The 17,761-nt window shown below is 42.4% G+C and overlaps 1 protein-coding gene across 1 annotated transcript in view; it reads right to left on the minus strand.

The window, feature by feature from the left end:
- COLGALT2 (collagen beta(1-O)galactosyltransferase 2) overlaps positions 1-12,560 on the minus strand; it is a 166,240-nt gene extending 153,680 nt beyond the window's left edge. Inside the window, exon 1 of the mRNA XM_082265582.1 lies at positions 12,142-12,560. Coding sequence (XP_082121708.1) covers positions 12,142-12,374 — 233 coding nt within the window. The 5' untranslated portion in view covers positions 12,375-12,560. The remainder of the gene's footprint in view (positions 1-12,141) is intronic.
- Positions 12,561-17,761: the final 5,201 nt, after the last annotated feature.

Consider the following 17,761-nt stretch of genomic DNA (forward strand, 5'->3'; position numbering starts at 1 on the left):
TGATTACTGCAGTAATGTCACTGGTAACCCGAAAAGTGTCAAAAATGTCAGTTAAGGGTCCGATCTGTCCGCCGCAATGTCGCAAAAAAAAATCGCAGATCGCCGCCATTACTCGTTAAAAAAAAAACAACAAAAATGACAAAAATCTTTCCCTTAGTTAGTAAACGCAATAACTTTTGCGCAAACCAATCAAAATACGCTTTTTGTGATTTTTTTTTACCAAACATAGGTAGCATAAAACAAATTGGCCTAAAATGTAAAAAAATTTTGATTTTTACATTTTTTTTGGGAATTTCATGTAAAAAAATGTGAAAAATATTGTTATTTTTGCAAAATTTACGCTCTTTTTTGTTTATAGCGCATGATCAAAAAATCGCACAGGTGATCAAATACCACCAAAAGAAAGCTCTGTTGGTGGGAAAAAAAGGATGTCAAATTAGTTTAGGTACAGCGTTGCACGACCGCGCAATTGTCCGTTAACGTCACGCAGTGCCGAATCGCAAAATAGGCCCTGGTCAGGAAGGGGGTAAAATCTTCCGGGGCTTAAGTGGTTAATATGCACAGTTATTCACTTTAGTAATTTATAATGCAAGTGCTGTTGTTAGCATGAATTAGGCATTGCTATTTTTATCAAACATATTTACTGACTTTTGCTTGATATGATAATTCTGCTGGGACCTCTGCAGCCGAAATGGTCTGAGAGTGGCTCACTAGAGCCTCTACTCTGAAAACCTTTGTTCTCAGAAGAGATGAGCCACTCCTCTAGTACTGTGCTGCTGTCTCAGCCTACTGACATCAGCATCTGGAACTTTAAGCATAATGTAGGGCCTATATCATTTCACTGGGGGATGCTCAGTCAATCAAAGGGTGGGAGGGAGGCTAGGAGGGCGAGTACAAACTGTACCGAGTTGTAAAGGTCCCAGAAGTTTATTATTCAGAGCATAGAAAATCAATAAGCATAAAGGGAGGGACAAAAATGAATATTATCCTGTCCACTGGTCACAGCGTCCCCATCTCATATCAGCCCAATCTTTTCTAACTTTATCCAAAACTAAAAAAAGTTTTGGCTATGAAAGTATTTTATTTTTGTGGTTGCACCTGTGGAATTCATATGTTTATCTTTATACTAACTACATGATAGGTACAGTATGTTTCCGTTTACAATACCAGGAAATGTAAATTAAAAAAGAAGATGGGACTTTTCAGGTACCGATTGTTCAATAAATTTAAAAAGGAAGAATTCCACCCATTTTATATAGTTGCTATGTGCGTTATCCCCTTTAAAAATGCTTTTATCAATGTAAACTTTTATTTTTTTGTATGAAAGTAACTTTTTTCTTATTATTTTAGCCGCACTTCCGGCTGCGTCCGCCTAGGCAATTACGTTAGTAGGCAATTCGCAAGGGCTTCTGGGATAGCGGCGTCAGGTATCCCAGCAGCCCTTTTCGAATCACCTAGTGACGAAATCTCGCATTATTTCCAGACCGGAAATGATGCAAACTTGGGGAACAGGATGTCCTGATTCACAGGTAGCTATAGGAACTTCCACCGACGCTGCCATTGCTATGGTAACCTGTCAGGAAGAGGAAGAACCACTCAGTGGCATTAATGTTCCGGGTGCGAGATCAGGAAGTGCATGCTGGGTAGCCAGCTGGACCTTATCCCAGAAAAACACATGAGCGGGCTATAGATGCCCACATCCTCGATGGCCCCTGCCTGCTTCCAAGATCATGTAAGTTATTACAAATGTAAAAATAACAAGCGTGAAGGCAGTTAGGACAGTATCCAAATAATAACGTACTAGTACTAACAATCATTGGGAAGCTTTTAAAAAAATTGATTATAATAGACTGGAGCTCCGCTTTAAGTGAATTCAAAATCAATAGTCATTTAATTTCACAAAAATGTCATTTAAAACTGCCAATAAATAATAAAAAGGTTATGTACATCACATATTGTACAGTACATTATGTACATATAAAATGCTAGCAAATGTTTAGAAGTCCCTTTGCTGTCAGGTACATCTGTTTTCTGCTTCCACATGCGTATTTCCCCTTCGCAATTTGTTTCATCACTCACAGGTTATTAGTGAGTTCAGAACTGAATAACCTGCCTAGTGTACAGAGATATAGCCTAAAGGCCCGGTAAAGGAATTCTAATTTTCTTTACTGATGATTCAGTTAGCCAAAGGTGGTGTTGCCTTACACCATTGTATGCAATCTTGTATATTTACAGGATTGTCAGCAAAGGTAAAGTTTCCTTTTCTTCCTCCAGGCTCCCCATTAAAGTGTACCTAATCCCAAGAACAAAAATGTAATATATTGCAGCTTACTGGTTCCTAGATGTGTTGGCTGCATTCAGTTTTCAGGCTTTTTTATCTTTATTTTCACTTTGTGATCCTGCCGGTAACACAATATCTGTCCTAGGGTGACAAAACACACACACACTGTACTATATCTATAGGAAAGAAGCATTATCTCCCTAGACTGCTTGCTTCTGACTTGGATTACAGAACAACTTCCCCTCTTCTCATTCCCATAATATAAGGGAGAGGTTTCTGTAGTCCACGGAGGTGAAATGGGAAGCGCTCAACACACTGATTGAGATTTAGCACAAGCAGAGTACACAGAAAGTTAGGAGCTCACTGAATATTTTGTATGATTAATGGATGTTCTTAGCACCTATGGAATATATATACCTAAAGGCTTTCATTTGTATCAGACCATAAGGGAGCAAACAACTGAAGTTCATTGTTAGGGTTTATATAGACAGAAATTATACGGCAAGGCTCCATTCACATATAGGCGTCTCGGATCACAGGCAGAATTGCCGCAATTCTGCCCACGATCCCGAACCATTGCAAGTCGCGGGACGCCCGTGCGATTCACGCGTCTTGCAACGGCACCCCAAACGCGGCGTGATTGTGCCACGATTGCCGCCGGTAAAATCATGCAAACAGAATTGCGGGAGGCCTGTCACCCAAAATAAGTACCGTATTTATTGGCGTATAACACGCACTTTTTCCTCCTAAAAATGGAGGGCAAAGCACCAGTGCGTGTTATACACCGATATAGTAAAAAAAAAAAAGCCGGTGTTCCGTGAGAATTACCTACCCATGAGAAAAACCTACCCCTCGTCACTTACCGGAGCACGGCACTGTATGTAATGCAGCGGTTACATTAAAACAGCTGTGCTGCAATACGAGTCATCTCCGTTCCTGTCCCTGTCACTTCCCTGATCTCGGCAACTAAATATAAAAGCGGCGGCGGGTGTATGAAAACATAAATGATGGAGCCGAGAGCCGCTTTTATACTTTGTTGCCCAGATCAGGGTAGTGACAGGGACAGGAGCGGAGATGACTCGTATTGCAGCCCAGCTGTTTTATGTAACCGCCGCGTGGGTAGGTTTTTTTCACGGTACACCGTGATCTTTTCATACTAGTGCGCATGCGCACTAGTTAGCTCCTCAGCTGTTCCATTAGGTATCCGGGGCTGTGAGCATGCGCACTGCTGCGCTGCTCAGCTGTTCCTGGCCGGAAGTGACGAGGGTAGGTTTTTCTCACGGGGTAGGTAATTCTCACGTTACACCGGTCAGCGCTGAGAGGAAGAGGAGGGGGGCGGGCCGGGCAGAGCAGAAGGAAGGACGAGCGGCTGCTGTCATAGGAAGTCCCGCCTCCTATGATAGACAGCACAGTGGCCCAATGCCGGGACGCGGGACGCGTGACGTCTATCATAGGCGTCAGATGACAGCGGTGGCTCGTACTCCTCGCACGGCCCGCCCCCCTCTGCCTCAGAGCTGCCTGGCTTTTTTAAAAAACAAATGCAATGTAATGGCGCTGGCGTTGCTGCATTGGGGACACTTGCGCTGGCGAGGCTGCATTGGGGACACTTGCGCTGGCGAGGCTGCATTGGGGACACTTGCGCTGATGAGGTTGCATTGGGGACACTTGCACTGGCTAGGCTGCATTGGGGACACTTGAGCTGGCTAGGCTGCATTGGGGACACTTGAGCTGGCTAGGCTGCTTTGGGGACACTTGCGCTGGCGAGGCTGCATTGGGGACACTTGCGCTGGCGAGGCTGCATTGGGGACACTTGCGCTGGCTAGGCTGCATTGGGGACACTTGAGCTGGCTAGGCTGCATTGGGGACACTTACTCTGGCTAGGCTGCAGAGGACACTGCACTGGCTAAGCTGCATTGATGGACACTGCACTGGCGAGGCTGCATTTATGGACACTGCCCTGATAAGGCTGCATTCATGGGCACAGGTAAGACTGCATTTGATGAAAAAAAATAGTTCTGAGTTCAATGCTGTTTATTTAAACTTTTAAGCCTTTTTCCTAAATGTGAGGTACGCCAGTGCGTGTTATACGCCGATAAATACGGTAACTTCTTTTGGGCGACAGGCGTCCCGCGATTGTTTGCGTTATTTTACTGCGATTAGTCGGGGCACAATCGCGCCAAAATCTCGCCGCATTTGGTGTGCCATTGCAAGTCACGGTAATCACACGAGCGTCCCACGATTTGCAATAGTTCAGGATCGTGGGCAGAATCGCGGCAATTCTGCCCGCAATCTGAGACGCCTATATGTGAATGGAGCCTCAAACAGCATCAGAAGTAAAAGCCCCCTAAAGCCTTTTTAAACCCCAAAACACAATGGATATATCACAGCTTACCATTACCAGTCCTTAGATCTGGTGGTTGCATTTGTTTTTCTTTTAGTAGTGTTGGAGGCACTAGCAGATTTGAAAGGATTGGACTAATAAATTAAAGCTGAATGCCAAAGCTTTCAGTATAGGATTAGAACTAATGCATCGTACACGATCAGATTATCGGACTCATTTTCATCCGTTTTTGATTGCATACTAGTCTCATATGGAAAGTGAAGAGGTTACCTTCATACGAAAATTCTGGTATGACAGAATTCAACTTCAGAAGTGATGTCATGTGTTGTATTTTTTTGTATGCATTTTTGAACATGCCTAGTCTTGCTCTTACGATTTTTTATTCGGACAAAAACTCTGCTAATTAAACAAAAACCAGACGTTGTGTTTACATACGATAAAAGATTCATAGCCTACACATCCAGTTTTTGTCGTCCGAAAATTCGGAATCGGCTGTCGAAAGCACTATACTAATAATCCAAAAATCGACAGGACAATCGTCGGACGAAATTTTACCTTACGGTTTTCTTATCCTGTGTATGGGCCTTAAAGCTGAATGCCTGCTAACATTTAACAGTTCCAGCAATAGTTTATCTTCCTTAAAAAAAAAAAAAAAACTAAAAAAAAAAAGAAAAAAATACCCAGCAGCCATTAAATCTAAGAATTGGTAAGCTGTAGTATAATATTTTATGTTGGTTTTCGGTATTTTGCCACTTTAGGGTTGGGGTGCAACCTTTTTTAAAGGATAAGGGAAGTTTAGTAAACCTCCCCGACCAGCCTTTATAACAAAATCCCCAGCGCTCGTACCGTTTAGCTTTTGATGCAAGATCTGCTAAAGCTGCTGCAGTTTGTGTTCCATTCTGTTCCAATTACCAGGATGAAGATGGGAAACTGCCACAGAGAATAATGTCAGTGTCTGCAGCTTGGTCCCAGTGAACTGTCATTATTCTCTAGGTAAGTTACCTATCCTACTCTCATCACATGTCCTGGGCAATGAAGTTAGAATCTAAACAGAATGAATATCAACAAAATGAGCATCATTAGCAATGAGCTAATGAGTGGTTTTTTTTTGTTTTTTTTAGGTCTATGGATGAACCCCAGTACTGAGACAAGATGATCTAATGCCCAGGGCAAGGATGTGGAACTGCATCCCCTCCCCCACTGTTAATGCATGCCTTAGAATGGGTTTTCTGCCCTGTGTCCATTTTCTGCCCCCTTGCTACCCTGTGCCCCGGGCAGCTTCCCACTTGCCCATCCCTTGGCCCGGCCCTGATGAGCGCTTTTTGTAGTTGTGTCAATGGATAGCTGTACTTTGCAAAGAATAAAAAATAAGGGTTAGGTAAAGTGGACTACTTTTTTTATAAATGAATATCTTGGTACCCCTAGATCGCTGAACCGCTGCACTGCAAAGTCTTTATGCAATGTGAAGATCCATTGGTAGCACTGCCTATATAAATAGTTCCGGGCTGTGTAGAAAACAAGTGGATGGGTCTGCCTTACACTGGCTTATTGATATTGATGGTTGGAGGTTCTACACACTGTGCAAAGAATGCACATTGCAATAGTCCTAATCAGGGGGTGCTGAAGTACGCTACACACCACAGTGCACCAATATAACATACATAGGGGACGAGTACATAATGTAATTCCACCTGCTGACAAAAACATACATCTGCCCTTTGATCCTCATATATGGCTTTACATTTTGGATTTTATGTAAACTCATTATTCAAAATAATTATCCCAGAGTGGGGATAAGCACAGGCAGGTAAACTGAAAGCAGAAAGCAGGTATGCAGTGTTTTAAACTAGGGTTTACAAGAGTAAACCTAAAGTGGATATAAAGCCTAAGCATGTTTTACTTTAATGCATTCAAAGGTAAAAAATGTTGAGCCATCGGGACCCCCCTCACCCCACCCCCTTATATGTACCTGAGCCCTCATTCGATCCTGGGCTGTGCCTTTCTGCAGCTCTTCACTCCCCTCACTTCCTGGTCTGTGGGAGCCAATGGCTGTCAATCGAAGCCAGTGACGAGGAAGTGGAGGGCAGGGTGGAGTCACATTGTCTGTGTCAGTAGACACAGACAGCAGGGCTCGAGAGTGAGCCTGCATGAGTGCCCCCAAAAAAGGGGGGTGGCTTTCTATAGGGGGTACTTGGCAGAGGAGGGAGACAGGAACGCCAGCAGGAGACCCAAGAAGAGGAGGTTCAGGGCTGCTCTGTGCAATTTCATTGCACAGAGCAGGTAGGTATAAACCTGTTTGTTATTAAAAAATAAATAAAGACTAAGCCTGTACAAACACTTTAACAGATTATGAAGGCAATATGAGTCTACCGTTGCTCCCTAAAATGCTGGTTATGTTACCATCTACAGTAAATCTTCAATACTGCAGACCAGGGATGTCATTGTAAACTTAAATAGATTTTCTCAGATGATTGAGGGTGTTTGAATTGCCAACATCCCTTGTTTAAATAAAAAAATATATTTTATTGTTCACAAGAAAAAAAATTGATTAAAAAACACAAATGAATACACTATATTAAACATATTCAATGGATAATCTATAATGACACCTCGTAGGTAATACAATATTGCTTGAGAAGTAGTATTCCCCAGTTACTGTTTGATACATTCCATGGTGGTTGTATTGACCAAAGAAGATACACAACAAGTGGGGATATCCAATACGTTTTGAAATAAGTATCAATGAATTCTTCCTCAGGGATATTATATCCGCTTCTGCAATATAAATTAATTAAATTCCATATTCTATATTGAATTTAATTTATATTGAATACGTATAATATAGTGTATTCATTTAATCATTGTGTTTTTAATCATTTTTTTATTCTTGTGAACAATAAAATATATTTTTTTTTATATACATGTGGTTACATAACTGCCCTAAAAATCCCATTTAAAGAGGAGGAAACAAAAATTCTTCAAATGGTTATATGTTGTTGTGAACTTAAAGAAAGTGCATCTAAAGTTAAAACATTTCGGAAATAGCTAAAATCTTGTCAGTTTTTCTTCTTTTTTTTTTTTTTGACTTCCCATTAACTTCCTGTTCAGTAAACACAACAGGAAGTGAGAGCAAACTTCCCCAAAGTGATGTAAATCTCCTCTTAGACAACTCTGTCACCAGAAGATTTCCCCTCTATTCCTGTTCTAATGGCAAGTCAGAATGTTACATTTTTTTTAAACCTTTATTGCCCTAATGATAATGGTGACAAAGCCAAACATAGAAATCTTCATGCAATAAATTGTGTGAATATTTACTTCAATTATCCAATCATGTGTAAAGTATATTAGTGTCTATGTATTTCATCTGTACATAGTTTGGTATTCAAAGCAAAGAGAAATTAACTTTTGACAGGATTATATAATTGAAATAAATATTCAGACCATTTATTTTGGAAGATGCACAACTGTTAGCAATTCAGACACATAATAAAAGGAATACAAATGTTGCGCTGTGTTACAAAAGTAGATGTTTCTTGGTTATATGTATCCCACTACAAAGGACCATAATATTTAAAAAAAATTAAAGTGATGTGTACCAACACCATTAATCCAACTTAAATTGGAAAAAAAAAGAAGGAAATTCAGAGGGTGACACATACAAAAATAACAAATTCACTCCTAAAATGTTTTTACACAAGAAATGTCCCCTTGCTGCTTAAAAAAGTAGAGTGGGAATCTAAAAAACAAACAATCATACTTACCTAGATGGCTGCAGCACCAATCCCAAATGCAGCTGTCCCCCACAGACTCTACTGAGTGATCGAAGAGCGCTGATCGCTCAGTTCTCAGTGAGATGACTGTCACCAGCTCTGTGCTCTGCCCCTCCAGTGCTCACTGGAGCACTGGGCTGTGAAGGGGACAGAAAGGGGCTGGCTCAGGCTCCCAGTCGTGGCTGAGAAGCTGTGCCAACTGCTGGTCAGGCATCTGGGAGGATCCCAGCATACGTTTTTGGGAGCCCTGCAGAGCCTGGACAGGCTCTGTGACGTCAGCTGACAGCAGACTTTAGCCCTCTGTCTGCTGAATCTGGGACACAGAGGTGAAGAACTAGGTGCACTCCTGTGGCACACAAGAGAAGTATGGCCAAAAGAGCTTTAGGCATACCTTTCTTTTAAAGAAAACCTTTACATCCTCCTCCTCTTTTTTAACCCCTCTTACATTTTGACCTAAATTCACATACAGACTGGCAGAAGTTTTTTTTTTTTTTATCTTAATGCATTCTATGAATTAAGATAAAAAAAAAACCTTTTGTGTGCAGCAGCCTCCCTAATACTTACTTGAGCCCATCTTTATCCAGCGATGTTGCAGGAGTTTCTCAGCGGCCCAGGGTCCCCTTCTCATTGACTGAGAGAACAGCGTGGTGCGATTGGCTCTCGCTGCTGTCAATCAAAGTCAGCCAGCCAATCTTGGGAGAGAGAGAGGGGGAGGCGGGCCAGGTTGTGGCTCTGTGTCTGAATGGACAGAGGGAGCTGTGACTCGGCTCGGGTGCCCCCATAGCAAGCTGCTTGCTTCGGGGGAACTCAACAGGAGGAAGGGGCCAGAAGCACAGAAGAGGGACCCGAGAAGAGGAAGATATGAGCTGCTCTCTGCAAAACCAACGGCAGAGAGCAGGTAAGAATAACATGTTTGTTATAAAAAAAAAAATAAAAACGAGACTTTACAATTCCGTAAAGGTTCCCCTAAAAAAAGTTATTTTTTGTCCCATGTCTCATGGGCTATCTGTGATGTGGACATGTATGAAATGGCAGAGCTACTGTCATTCAACGTGACTTTTGCTGACACCGAGGAATATACAGTCACACTGAGGGAGTGTCACGGTCTGGGGCTGCATGAGTGCTGCCGGTACTGAGGAGCTACAGTTCATCGAGGGAACCATGAATGCCAACATGTACTGTGACATACTGAAGCAGAGCATGATCCCCTCCCTTCAGAGACTGGGCCGCAGGGCAGTATTCCAATATGATAACGACCCCAAACACAACTCCAGGACAACCACTGCCTTGCTAAAGAAGCTGAGGGTAAAGGTGATTGACTGGTCAAGCTTGTTTCCAGACCTAAATCCTTTAGAGCATCTGTGGGGCATCCTCAAAAGGAAGGTGGAGGAGCACAAGGTCTCTAACATCCACCAGCTCCGTGATGTCGTCGTGGAGGAGTGGAAGAGGACTCCAGTGACAACCTGTGAAGCTCTGGTGAACTCTATGCTCAAGAGGGTTAAGTCAGTGCTGGAAAACAATGGTGACCACACAAAATATTGACACTTTGGGCCCAATTTGGACATTTTCACTTAGGTGTGTACTCACTTTTGTTGCCAGCGGTTTAGACAATAATGGCTGTGTGTTGAGTTATTTTGAGGGGACGGCAAATTTACACTGTTATACAAGCTGTACAATCACTACTTTACATTGTAGAAAAGTGTAATTTCTTCAGTGTTGTCACATGAACAGATATAATAAAATCTTTACAATAATGTGAGGGGTGTACTCACTTTTGTGAGATACTGTATGAACATACATACACACATACATACATACATGCAAGGTGCATTACATAATTTGATAGTTAGGGTTTATGAACTCCATAAAGCCCAATCATTAAATGACTGAAGTTCCATACAAATGCATTTGAAAATTGGTTGGAAATCTACTGGTGTAAGACCAGCTTAAGGCCCCCTTTTTGTCGACGGAATGGATCCGTTCTGCTCAGCCGGGGATTTATCCGCCGAACCCCACTGAGCAGGCGGATGACAGCTCCGTCTCAGCTCTGTGTGCGGAGAGACGGAGCTGTCACATGCCCGCTGTTCTCTATGGGGGAATCGGATGAGAATGGACCGCCTGTCCGTTCTCATCCGATCCCATCCGCCAGACGGATGGAAAATAGGGTTTCCATCCGTCCAGATTTGACCGACAGGATCGGATCGGATGTCAGTGGACATGTCTCCGCTGACATCTGATGACCCATAGAGATGCATGGGGCATCTGTTCAGATCCGCCTGAAAAACTGACAGGCGGATCTGAATGGTCCACTTGTGTAAGAGGGGCCTAACCCTCACTTTCTGATCCATCTGACAACAGCAGAAGAAATTATGTCACTGGGCCAGGCAGGCACAGAAAGCAATAAAAACTGACAGATATTCTATGATTTTTACACTCTACTAAAGAAACAAGCTTTTGTTGTTGCCGCTGTCCCCTTCAGGAGGATATCCTAGCACACCATGCACTTCCTGTAGTTTTTGTCTGGGCTTTAAATTGACCAATCCGATATAACTGCCAAACTGCTGGCAGCAAGGTGCCATAAGATATATTTTATGCTTGAGAAGCTGGACCTGTGCACCCCAAGAGCCCCGGAACCTGCGTAGCCAATGTATGCAAATTGCAGCTTGAAGTTCAAGTCAGGCCTTTGCCCCCACCATATATCACAACCCATCCTATGATGCAATGTGCACACATCAATCGCAGGTAGGTGAGGTACCCTGTAACTTTATTAGTGGATTTATAAAAAAAAAAGATAAGAGAGATTCTGCTCGCTGTAACCAATGAGATGCCAGCTTGTAATTTCTATAGGCCTTGGAACACTGACAGCTGGACTCTTATTTAATGACTTTGGCCAGCATGACACTGTGTTATGAATTGCAGTTGGCAATCAAATAAAATACTTAGACTGATGCCATACAAGTACAGATAGCAGTCAATAAAAAACGCCTTGAGTGCCGGTTCACACATATGCGATGCGGGAACCCTGTGAATCCATTGCAGGTTCCCGCATTGCACTCAACTCGCAGGCAGTTCACACTGCCATATGCGAATCGCTGGGGAGTGTCAATACAATGTTAACATCACCCCCAGATCAGTTTGCATATCGCAGCGCGAACTGTCAATTCCGACATGAATCAGATCGCATAGGTGTGAAGACCCATGCAATCTGATTCTGGTGCAGACCAAAAAAAGGGTCCTGTGAAACTTTGGTCTGAATGCTATGCAAATTCAGCCATACAAGCTGTATGGCTGAATTTGCAACGCACAGACATTGCATGTAATTTGCAGAGCAGTGCGCTCCGAATCACATGCAATGTCTGATAAAGCCTAACCCTCTTACACTACTGGTAGATGTGCTTCATTTAATTAATACTTCATATCTTCTATACATTCCACTAACAAATGATGGGACTCATTATACTGTAGTAAAGGAGTTACAAATTACAATTGTTATTCTGACAACAATCAAAAATTGGAACATAATTGGTGCATCAACATCGATTGAAAGATCCCAGTAAGTATAGCAACTTCTGTATAGTTTCTATTGCCAGGTCACATCTACAAGACAAAGCAATGTAAATTAGTTGCAATTCCTGAAGTTTTAATAAAGGTTAGCCAAAGGTTATCAATCAATGACGGAGGTACATAGTTAGATGAGAAATAGTTTAGGAGTTAATGAGTATGGATTTTTAACTGTGATGTCATCTTACCAGATAGCGATTCTGTTCTTGGGATAATCCAGTTTATCTATACAGTCCAGGAAATAGGGCAATGTATGTGCAGCATTCCTGGCTATGATGGCAATCAGGACACTCGGCTTCTGCAGGGGAGATTCAGCAACAATTTCTTCTTCGATATTCAACTCCTCGCCTGTCACCCATGAAATGGAAAAGTAAAAGGGCAGCAGAAGCAAGCAAATACAAGCAGTGGGGACTGCAGCCATGTTACATAGAGCCTGCTGATGAGCATACTGCTCTGGTTGTGTTCTGTGAGCTGAGTCTCTACTGGCATTGCAAGGGGGGGGGGGATGGAGCTGAAATTTGAGAGCGTGAGTCTACCAGTGGGGGCTCAAGGTTTGAATAGAGAAGAGTCAGTTGCAGGCATGCAGAAAGTGATGTTTAATCCACCGTAATCCATTTCATGGGTATGTCATTCACAATCTCTTCGCTTTTCTGTTAAATGGCCTAAAAAAATAATGTATTACAAACCCTAAATAGTAAAAAGGTATTCATGGAGCAGGCAGCTGGGGGTGTCCGCCGCTGGAATTTTACTCATACAGAGGACATCTTTATGGCAAGCTGAGTAATAAATGAGAACTTTAAAAAAAATATGGAGCAGTGCCTGAGAATGTTACAGAGATTTCCACTATACTATGGCTGGTCGAAGAATTGCCTACCGTAAGTTTAGCGACTAGAAATTAGCAAATTGATCAGATGAAATTCTCCCAGACTACACCACAATGTTTCGCAATTGGTAGACGAGATGAAATCACAATCATTCCAAATTCACCTGTTATACTGGATGCTGCGTACCGTCATCACCTCGGTTTTTAGTAGTTTCAAGGCTCATTTATAATGGTTGCGTTACGCTGCATGTTTCCTAAAGATGCGATCTGATCCAAACACCTAATCATCAACAGGAGGTGATAAATATATAGCAAGGTGGACTTTTGAAGGATCCAACACCAAACATCATAAAAATAAAAAATAAAAATAATAATATAAACCCTATATTGTCAAAAGTATTGAAACTCCTGCCTTTACAGGCACATGAACTTGAATGGCATCCCAGTCCATCCGTAGGGTTCAATATTGAGTTGGCCCACCCTCTGCAGCTAAAAACAGTTTTAACTCTCCTGGGAAGGCTGTCCACAAGATATAGGAGTGTGTCTATGAGAATGTTTGACCATTCTTCCAGAAGTGCATTGTGAGGTCAGGCACTGATGGTGAACCAGAAGGCCTGGCTCGCAGTCTCTGCCCTGATTCATCCCAAAGGTCTTCTATCGGGTTGAAGTCAGGACTCTGTGCAGGCCAGTCAAGTTCCTCCACCTCAAACTCGCTCATCCGTCCTTTATGGACCTTGCTTTGTGCACTGGTGCGCAGTCATGTTGGAACAGGAAGGGGCCCTCCCCAAACTGCTCTCTCATAGTTGGGAGCATGAAATTGTCCAAAATGCCTTGGTATGCTGATGCCTTCACTAGAGTCCAAGCCCAACCCCTGAAAAACAATCCCACACCATAATCCCCCCTTCACCAAATGTTTTGGATCAGTGCACAGGACAAAGTCCATAAAGACATGGATGAGTGAGTTTAGGGTGGAGGGACTTGATTGGCCTACACAGAGTCCTGACCTCAACACAATAGAACACTTTGGGATGAATTAAAGCAGAGACTGCGAGCCAGGTCTTCTCTTCCAACACCAGTGCCTGACTTCACAATGCTCTTCTGGAAGAATGGTTAAACATTCACATAGACACACTCCTAAACCTTGTGGACAGCCTTCCTAGAAGAGTTGAAGCTGTTATAGCTGCATAGGGTGGGCCAACTCAATATTGAACCCTACAGACTAATGCCTCGTACACACGCAACGATTATCGGCCGACCGATCGGCTGTCTTTTGTCCAGTGTTGTTGTGTTGGTTGAAATGTGCTCTAGACTGCACACAAATTTCCTCGGCCAACAACAACCAACTTCAGAAGTGATGTCATGTGCTGGTTTACTTTCCGTGTGTTTTTTCTTCTCTGAGCATGCCCAGTCTTGCTCATCTGATTTTTGTCTGCCGAAATCTGTACTGACTGATGGAAAATCGGCCGTTCTGTTGACGGCCAACAAAAATTTTATAGCATGCACATCAGATTTTGTTCGTCCGAAAAGTCGCAGTCGGTTGTCGGAATCATCATACTAACAAGCCGATAATCGGCCGATCGGACGTTGGCCGAAAATTCACGGCCAACAATCGTTGCGTGTGTACGAGGCATAAGACTGGGATGCCATTAAAGTTCATGTGCGTGTGTCCCAGTACGTTTGACAATGTAGTGTGTTTACCTCCTGCTCTATACAGTATGTTGTATCTAATGTGCTGCAAATTATAGATAGTAAGTGGGGAATATGGAAGATACTCTACGTTCAAATGCAGTTACAAATGCTGTTTCTTCAGGAGGAAGGTAGGGGTGAATATTGGGGCGATTAACAATTGTGGCAACTCCCAAGCCACCAAGGATTTCCCAATATACTGATGCAGGGTCACGTCAAGGAATGGCCAAACAGAGAGGGACTCCAAATTTAAGTAGCTCTTTCAGAATGCGGTATCCTTTTAAAGTAAATGGATGTGGAATAAGCAGAACAGGAGAAGCCCAAAGTGGGTCTGATTAAATAAATATAGATTTTACTTCATAGGCAACAGAACCCAAGTGAGGGCTCAAAGGTCCAAAAATTTAACAAAGATGCGGCTTTGATTGCAGGATACTGCTGTGAACATTCTAAACACACGACTTCCTCTTATGTGCTTTGAAGTGACATGTAGGCTAGCAACCCACAGCCCTAGAATAAAACCTAATTTGACACAAGCCAAACCACAAACTGGAACTTAAAATCCATGGGATATTGCACTTTAATTTACACAAATTCACACAGGATATCCCAGCGACAGGATACCATATGTATCAACCACGTTTTCAATGAAAGAAAAGAGCATTCTACTAATGGATTCACCATCTCCCTAAAAATCATAAAAGCTCCAGCACCATATAGAGATATATACAACTCCCCGTAAACCAAAGCCGACAAAATGCAGGGTAATGCATGAACCAATGCTTTTAAATGGAGTGCATCTGAATGAATTGCATCATTGCATGTATTACCCTGTAGGTGCTCTTCAAGTCAACTGAATGGAGCTGTTGCAATAATTTTGTGTTGTGTGTAAAAATTCACTCGCGCCACTGGTATACTTTCTAATATTGGTAAGCTGCATGTTAAAATAACTATAAAAAAGTTATGATAAATAGATAAAAAGAAATAACTGCGCTAACCATAAAGTGCATGTATATTCAAAATTTGTTAAATATGCATTAAAACTGGCTAAAAATGACAATCAAAATCAAACAGCTTAAACCCTTACTATGACAGTATGTTCTTTTTTAAAAATGTCCTCTGTGATTAAAACATTCTCAAAATCATAATATAGAAAAAGGAGGAAAAAGGAGAAAAAAAAAAGTGCAATAGTGCAGAAGAAAGTCTCTTCAGTGCAGTATCGTGCTGAAATAACGATATTGTGTCCCTTCACTGGTCACCTCGGGTGTTGTGTGGTAAGAAGACTCACTTACCAGATGTTGTGGATTCCTTGTGGCGTACGCCAACAAGGAATCTATATACGCTTTGTCTTTTTGCCTCAAGGTTCCTGTGTAGGGTCCACTGGATATGACTTATGCTCCCGGGTGTTGAGGGACAGGGGACTTCTCCTCCAAGAGTAGTTGGTAGCTCAAAATATATAAAAATCAGAGAGCTCCTCTTCGTGTAGAGTGTATTTAAAACTCCTTTATTTTGTGGTTTTCACGAACATTAACATCATTTTAAAACACTCCAAGTTCCATTAAAAGCACTCCAAAAAAACAACAAATCGTGCACTCTTGGACTAAAAAGAAAGTTGAGGAGGTTGTTGGATTATTCTGACACTATCCGAGACTGCCCATTGCACTAAAACTGTCATTTTTCTCAAATTGTTAAATAAATAACAAAGATTAGAGTATAAAACTACAGGTGCATCTCAAAAAATTAGAATGCCATCAAAAAATGTATTTTTTAGTAATTCAATTCAAAAAGTGGTTACACACAGAGCGATATAATTCAAGCATTTCTTTCTTTTATTTTGATGATTATGGCTTACAGCTAGTGAAAATCCAAAGTGTATCTTAGAAAATTAGAATATTACATAGGACAAATAAGAAAAAAGGATTTTTAATACAGAAATGTTGGCTTACTGAAAATTATGTCCATGTACAGTATGCACTTAATACTTGGTCGGGGCTCCTTTGGCATGAATTACTGCCTCATTGCAGTGTGGCTTGGAGGCGATAAATCTGTGGCACTGTCAAGGTGTTATGGAAGCCCAGGTTTCTTTGATAGCGGCCTTCAGCTCATCTGCATTGTTGGGTCTGGTGTCTCTCATCTTCTACTTGTCAATACCCAACAGATTCTCTATGGGGTTTAGGTAAAGAGAGTTTGCTGGCCAATCAAGCACAGTATTGGTATTTTGGCAGTGTAGGCAGGTCCCAAGTCCTGCTGGAAAATGAAATCAGCATCTCCATAAAGTTGGTCAGCAGCGGGAAGCATTGCTCCCCTGCCCCCTGACCCAGTCCTCCCCTGGTTCAGAACCTGTACACCCCCAGAGGACAAAGACATATGAAGCGAAAAGAAAAAGTGGTGTGATAGGTTCTCCAAATGTGGTGGCCACTGGTGGTGTCTTTGCATTGTGTCCATTGCCTGTTTACTGTAATACCAGGGCATTTTTTCTCAAAGAATAGGTGCAGGAACTCCCCCCGTCTGAAACACTTCTTCTTTCTGCCCCTACCCACCTCTAAACACTGTCCCTTAGTTCCAACCCCTACCCACCTACCAGTACCACCCCTTTTAGAGAATACAGAACCAAGTATGATTTTGTGGTGATAACTCATTTGTATGGAATTTGTTATTAATAACAAGAAATAAATACCAGCAACAATAGATTCCCCCAGCAACAACAGGCCCCCCAGCAATCATGGACCCCAACAACAATAGACCCCAACAGCAACAACAGATTCTCCAACATCAGCCCAACTTTAATAGACTCCCCAGCAGTCAACAACAATAGACAACTCCCTCAACAGTAGATCCTTTCCAGCAACAATTAATCCCCCAGCAACATAAGCCCAACCAACAACAATAGTTTGCCCACCAGCAACAGACTACCATGGCAAATATAGATGCCCTCCAGCAACAAAAGATCCCCCAACAGCCAGTAACAATGGACCCCTCTCTCAACAGTAGATCCTTCCAGCAACAACTGACACCATCAGCAACATAAGCCCACCCCCAGCAACAAAAGATCCCCCATCAGCAACAATAATATACCTCGCCATGAAAAAATAGATCACCTTCAGGAACAATAGATCCCCCAGCAGCCAGCATCAATAGACCCTCAATCACACCCTACCACCCCTTGCCATTAAATACATTCAGTGCTGGAGGTGCCAGAACTGCGATCCCCCAGGTCCCTGCTGAAAAGCCCTGTGTAATACTACCATTCATCATCATTCACTATTGCTCTTGGTTGCAAACATATTGCCATAGCTGTCCAT

This window comes from Pelophylax lessonae (assembly GCF_965119305.1).
Source record: "Pelophylax lessonae genome assembly, chromosome: 8".
Taxonomy (NCBI): domain Eukaryota; kingdom Metazoa; phylum Chordata; class Amphibia; order Anura; family Ranidae; genus Pelophylax; species Pelophylax lessonae.